Below are 6,868 nucleotides of genomic sequence, written 5' to 3' on the forward strand. Positions count from 1 at the left end.
ACTCAAACCCAAGCACTCTATCTATACTTTCTAATTAGCCTAATAATGATAATATTCTTGTTACAAATATAATTTTCTCACGTAAGACAGTAGACAGTTTAATCTTATTAAATTCCTTATGATTAGTTTTTCATGTTAACCTTCTTATGTTTCTCCTGATTCTTGTATCTGAAAATTAAATTTTCTGTTCAGTTTTTGTCTTTTCATCAAGAATGTCTGAAATCCTTTAATTAATTAAATATCCATTTTTTTTCCTCTTGTAGGATTAAAATACTTTTTCTTGGTTATAAATCCAGCTCCTTTGCTCTTCAGAACATCATATTCCACACCTTTCATCTCTTTCCTATAGAAGCTACTAAATCTTGTGTTAACCTGACTATAATTCTGTAGTATTCAATGAATTCTCTTTTCAGTCACTTATAATATTTTCTCCTTGACCTGGGGAGTTTTGAAACTTAGAAATAATATTCCTGTGAGTTTTCATTTTGGGATCTCTTTCAGGTGGTGATTGTTGTATTTTTTCTATTTCTGTTTTATCCTCTGGTTCTAAAACTTAAGGGCAATTAACCTTTATAATTTCTTGAAGTATAGTGTCTAGACTCTTTTTTTTTTTTTTTGCTAATTTAGGTAGTCCAACAACTTTTATATTATTTCTCCTTGATTTGTTTTCCAGGTCAGTTGTTTTCCCAATGAGATATTCATGTTCTCTTCTATTTTTTCTTTCTTTTGATTTTGTTTCATTATTTCTTGATGTCTTATGAAGTCATTAGCTTCTCCTTGTCCAATTCTAATTTTTAAGGAGTTTTTCTTCAGTAAGTTTTTGCAGTTTTTTTCTAAATGTTCATAATTTTCTCACATTATTCTTGTTTTTCCCCCAATTTTTTCTCTACCTCTCTTATTTAATTTTTAAAGTCCTTTTTAAGCTCTTCCATGAATTCTTTTACATTTTTCTCTGAAACTTTAAAAATAGTTGTTTTGACTTCATTGTCTTCTTCTGAGTTGGAACCCTGATCTTCTCTATCACCATAGTAACTATTTATGGTCAAGTTATTTTTCTGTCATTTACTAATTTTTTTTTAAAATGGCCAATTTATTAGTTGTTAATTTTATGTTAGGATAGGGCTTTGTTCCTGTGGTGTGAGGGATGTCTCAGACTTCAAATCAAATTTTTCATGTTGTTTTCAGAGCTCTATCTGTGGGTCTTTAGCTTTTTGGTTCTTCTACAGCACTTTCATCTAAGAACTGGTGTGGTTACTTCCAGTTTAGTTTATGGGTAACATCAGATACCCTTCTCCAGCCCTGAGACACAACCTGAACCACCCATCACTGCAAACATTTTCACTCCCCATGGTCCCTGAAACGCATCCCTTGTTTCTGCTTTCCTTAAGCTGCAAGCTTCAGTTTACCCCTTTGCCCTGGAACTGAAACTAGGAACCTGGCTTTCTGTCAATGACCACAAGTAATCCTCTCCATCTAGTGCCCCAATCTTCTGCTACCACATTCACTGTTTCTTAGTCACAGCCTGGGATAAGACTGGTCAGTACACCTGGGCCCTGCATTTAGTGTCAACAGAGGACCCTGTTATCTTCCTTGAAACTATGTCGCTGGCCTGCCTTCCCCCACCTCGGGTAAACAACTCCCAAACAGTCACATATGCTGCTGACCCCAAGGCCTGCTGCTTACTGACATAGCAGGACCTGTACTTGACTCTCAGTCAGAGCACCCTAGTAGGTCAGATCTTTTCCAACATACTTCTAAGTTGTCAGGCTGGATGACTGCTTTAGCCCAAATTTTTATTTTTTTGTCACTCTAAAATTCAATTTGAGGTATTAAGTTATTTGGAGGGGAATTTGGGAGAGCAGAGTAATTTCTGTAAAATGGGCATAATACTACTAGCAAAACTTACCTAACAGAGTTGTAAGGCTCAAATGAGATAATTAAGGTAGAGTACTTTGGAAACTTTAAAATGCTATAAAAATGTCGACTGATTAATAATCAGTTATTATCACTGCTCCCCATTTCTTTGTCCCAAGGACCGAAAAGTATATATCTGAACCTGGTACTGAAGGGGAATGGAAATCCTAAATCTATAAACACCACTCTATGGTGTTTATAATCTACAAATTTCTATAAAAACAGCATCAAAGAATTTCAGAGTTCAGGGACCTCAGTGATCATCTAGTGCAATGGAATCCCCAATATAATATACACAAAAGGAATCTCCAACATAACATATCATGGTAGAAGCAGTCCAGGACCCCCTCCCAAGAGCCCTGGGAAGAGCAGCACACCCCAAGCCACTTTTCATGGGAACACACCCTACAAAGACTTTGCAGGTACTACACTTCCTCAATACCCACGGCTCCTTAAGATTCAAAAAAGAAAGTTCTTGACACCAAATTACTTGGTACTGTCAATGATTCTGTCAGAAACTGAATGCCTTCTTAATGGAAATGACAGGTAGACAGCTACATTACTATCAGCACTGATACTTCAAGGGCTACTGGGCCTTTACCCTCTAGTATGTTATCTCCTCCTGTTTAACTATGACCTGCTAGAGAGCAGCAACTATCTTAAACTTTCTATCTGTATCCCTAACCCTTGTCACAATGACTGGCACATATTATGTACTTAAAATTAATAAATACTTTTTCATTCAGCCATGAGTCCAACTGTGAGGAACCTTCTTAGGAAGTTGGCTCTATATCATCCCTGTCAAGAGGTCATCCAGTCTCTGAAGGCTTCTCTAGTCATTACCACCAGCAACTGAGCAGAATTTAGAAGTTGAAAAGGCTAGTTGGAGGTCATCTATTCCAACCTCCTCATTTTACAGATGAGGAAAATAAGACCCAGGGAGGTGATGGGATTTATCCAAAGTCACTCAGGTAAGGAGGTATAGGAGCTGGAATTGGAACCCAGGTCCTACATTTCCAAATCCAGCTATCTTTTTGCCACAACCCAGCCCATTCTACTTTTGGATCTCCCTAAGTTAATATGAAAGTTTTCCTTATATGGAACCTTATCTCGGCCTCAGTTTCCTCATGTGTAGAAAAGGGTCCTGGATCAGATGACATGTAGTAAAAAGTCCCATTCTGCTCTAAATCTTCTATTCCATAAGATGGTAAGATCATAGTTCTGGAAGGAAGTTAAGAAGTTGTCTAACCCCCTCATTTTACTGTTGAGGAAACTAAGGCCCAGAAGTGAAGGGATTTATGCAAAGTCATTCATCTTCCTAAGCTGAAAGTTTTTCCTTATATGGAAGCTTCTCCAGGCCTCAATTTCCTCATATGTAAGAAAGAGGTGCTATATTAGAAACATTAAAAAGCACAGGAATAAATGGAGCCTTTCTTAAAATGGTAAGCAGTGTCTATCTAAAACCAAGAGCAAGCATTATCTATGATGAGGATAAACTTAGAAGCCATTCCAATAAGATCAAAGATGAAGCAAGGATGTCTCTTATCACTACTGTTATTCAATATTGTATTAGAAATACCAGCCATAGTAATAAGACAAGAAAAAGAAATGGAAGAAATAAAAATAGGCAACAAGGAAACAAAACTATCACTCTTTGCAAATGAAATGATGGCATTTAGAGAATCAACTGACAAACTAGCTGAAACAATAACTAGCAGAGTTGCAAGATGTAAAATAAACCCATATAAATCATCAGCATTTCTAAATATTACCAACAAAACTCAGCAGGAAGAGATAGAAGGAGAAATTTCATTTAAAATAACTGCAGACAATATAAAATATTTGGGAGTCTATCTGCCAAGACAAACCCAGGAACTATATGAAAACAATTATGAAATATTTTTCAAAGTTTCAAAGATCTAAACAACTGGTGAAATATTAATTACTTGTAAATAGGCCAAATCAACAAAATAAAAATGAGTATCAATATTAACTAAATTAGTTTTAGTACCAGACCAATCATACTACCAAAGAATTATTTTATAGAACTAGAAAACAGAATAATAAAATTCAGCTGAAAGAACAAAAGTTAAAAATATCAAGGGAATGAATGGAAAAAAAAATTAAGGAAAATGGCCTAGCAGTACCAGATTTCAAACTATATTACAAGACTGGGATCATCAAAACAATCTGGTACTGGCTAAGAAAAAAAGTGGTGGACCAGTGAAATAGATTTAGATATACAACACAGAGTAGTAAAAGACTTATGGTAATCTTGTTGTTCAGCAACATCTTACTCTTCATGACCCCAGTGTGGTTTTCTTGGCAATGAAGCTAAAGTGGTTTGCCATTTCCTTCTCCAGTGAATTAATGAGTTAAATAAAGGTTAAGTGACTTGCCTAGGGTCATATAGCTAACGAGTGTCTGAGGCCCCATTTGAACTCAGGTCTTCCTGAGTTGCTTCCTAGATGCTTCCACTATAGTGATCTAGTGTTTGATAAACCCAAAGATCCAATCTCTGGGGGCAAGAACTCATTATCTGACAAAAATTGCTGGGGAAACTGGAAAACAGTTTGGTAGAAACTTCTCACATCATACACCAAGAGAAGGTCAAAATGGGTAGATAATTTAGACATAAAAGGTGGTATCACAAGCAAATTCAGGGAGCACAGAAAATTTTACCTGTCAGATCTATGGATAAAGGAAGAGTTTATGAAAAAACAAGACAGCGAAGATCACAGGCCATAAAGGGGATAATTTTGATTATTATGATATTAAAAAGGTTTTGCCAAAATTAGAAGGAAAACAGGAAACTGGGGGGAATTTTTTTTTACAGTAAGTTTCTTTGATAAAGGCTTCATTTCCCAAATATATAAGGAACTGAGCCAAATTTACAGTAAGAGCCATTCATTCACCAATTGATAAATGATTATGGATATGCTATGACAGGATATGAACACGCAATTTTCAGAAGAAATCAAATCCATGAGTAGTAATATAAAAATGCTGTAAATCATAATGGTCTAGAGAAATGCAAATTAAAACAGCTCTGATGTATGACCTTACATCTATCAAACTGATTTACCTGACAGAAAAGGAAAATGATAAAATGCTGACAGAGATGTGGAAAAATAGAGACACTAATACACTGTTAGTGGAGTTGAACTGGTATAACCATTCTGGACAATCTATGTCCAAAGGGCTACAAAACTATACATAATCTTTGAAGCAGCAGTACAACTACTAGGTCTGTATACTGAAGAAAGTAAAGAGAGAGGAAAAGGGTTTATGTGTAAAAAATATTTATAGCAATTCTTTTTTGTGGTGGCAAAGAACTGGAAACTGAGGGAATGTATCAACTGGGAAATGGCTGAATAAATCATGGTATATGATTATGACTGGAATACTACTGTGCCATAAGAAATGATCAGGGAGATGGTTTTAGAAAAACCCTGGGAAGACTTATATGAACTGACACAAAGTGAAATGAGCAGAACCAGGAAGGCACTGTACACAGCAACATCAATATTTTAATAACAATAAACTCTGAAGAACTTGGTTATTCTGATCAAAATACTGATTCAAGAAAATTCCAAAGGACTCTTGTTGAAAAATTCAACCTCCAGAAAGAGTGCACAGTGAAGTATACTTTTCTCATTATTTTTCTTGCTTTTTTTTTGCAACATGGTTAATATGGAAATATATTTTGCATGACTTCACTGTGTATAAATGATATACTGCTTACCTTCCCAATAAATGGAAGGGGGGAGAGAATTTGGAACCCAGAATTTTAAAAAATGAATGTTAAAAATAAAGTTTAATATATAAAAAGTGGGTACTGGATCAGATAAAAGACATGTGAGGTTCTATTCTGCTCCACTGTCTTCTATTTCCTAAGATCACAGTGATGGAAGGAACCTCAGAGTTCAAGTTCAACCCTTTCATTTTACAGATGAGGAAACTGAGGCTGAGAAAAGCTACGTGACTTGCCGAGCAAGGATCACAAAACTCCATCACACAGAGTCCAAACCCAGGTCTGGAGGATTCCCGGCTTAGCACGTTGCCCACTAGGCCATTCTCTGGGCTTGGTGGGTGCCTCGTAGCCCTCAGGCCTCCCGGCGGGCGAGGAGGGCCTAGTAGAGGTCGCGGCGTAAATATAAACAAGCCTCCCCCCACCTTCAATCGGGTCAGTGACCACCGACCACCTTCCACCCCAAACCCTCCTCCAGGGCACCCACCTCCTCCGCGGGTCAGGCCCGGAGGCCGGATCGTCCAGCCCGGCCTCCGGCTCGTCGGCGCTATTCGTCCGGGACCCCGCCGCTCGGCTGCGGCGCCTCCGGGGCTGGGGCTGGGGCTGCTCAGGCTCCGGGGCCGGGCTCTCCGCCGCCGTCGGCTCCAGCTCCATAGCCGCTGGAGAAGGACAGGAGGCAAATGGAGAGATCTCGGGGCGGGAGCTCCCCAGAGCAAGTGAGAGCGGCAGAAACTAGGGACGGGCCAGAGGCCTCCGCGGAGGGAAAGGGATTTCTGTCAGGAAGGAGCCACCATAGTCAACATTAGGGGGTTTGAAAAATGGCGGCAGGGCAGCAGCCAGCAAATCAGCGAGGCCCTGGAAGACGTTGCTAGGAGACGCAGGAGTCCCCGCCTCCTATTGAGTCGAATATAACAGGGGGCGGTGCTATTGCTCCTCTAAGGAACCCTTTAAGTTGGGGGGGGGAGGGAGGAAGGGAAGGGGAAAGGGAAAGACAGGGAGTGGGAGGGAAGAGAGGGGAAGGGAAGCCGAGGGAGAGGAAAAGGGAGGAGGAGGGAGGGCTGGGTTCAATTAATGATTTCGTATAAAATTTTATATTTCATATAAAAAAATTTAAGGGGCTGACAGTGAGCGCACGACCCATTCTCATGGAATTTGTTCCGGAATTCATCGAGAATTTCGGAGTAGGCAGCTATCTCTGCGGCC

General features: G+C 39.0%; 1 protein-coding gene across 1 annotated transcript in view; it reads right to left on the bottom strand.

Annotated features, from left to right (window-relative positions):
* LOC138165893 (neuroepithelial cell-transforming gene 1 protein-like) overlaps window positions 1–6,505 on the bottom strand; it is a 64,743-nt gene extending 58,238 nt beyond the window's left edge. Inside the window, exon 1 of the mRNA XM_069094281.1 lies at window positions 6,153–6,505. Coding sequence (XP_068950382.1) covers window positions 6,153–6,319 — 167 coding nt within the window. The 5' untranslated portion in view covers window positions 6,320–6,505. The remainder of the gene's footprint in view (window positions 1–6,152) is intronic.
* Window positions 6,506–6,868: the final 363 nt, after the last annotated feature.

Source organism: Petaurus breviceps, unplaced genomic scaffold (genome assembly GCF_028583685.1).
Source record: "Petaurus breviceps papuanus isolate PSGF00001 unplaced genomic scaffold, PetGlider_PUasm1.0 216, whole genome shotgun sequence".
NCBI classification, from domain to species: domain Eukaryota; kingdom Metazoa; phylum Chordata; class Mammalia; order Diprotodontia; family Petauridae; genus Petaurus; species Petaurus breviceps.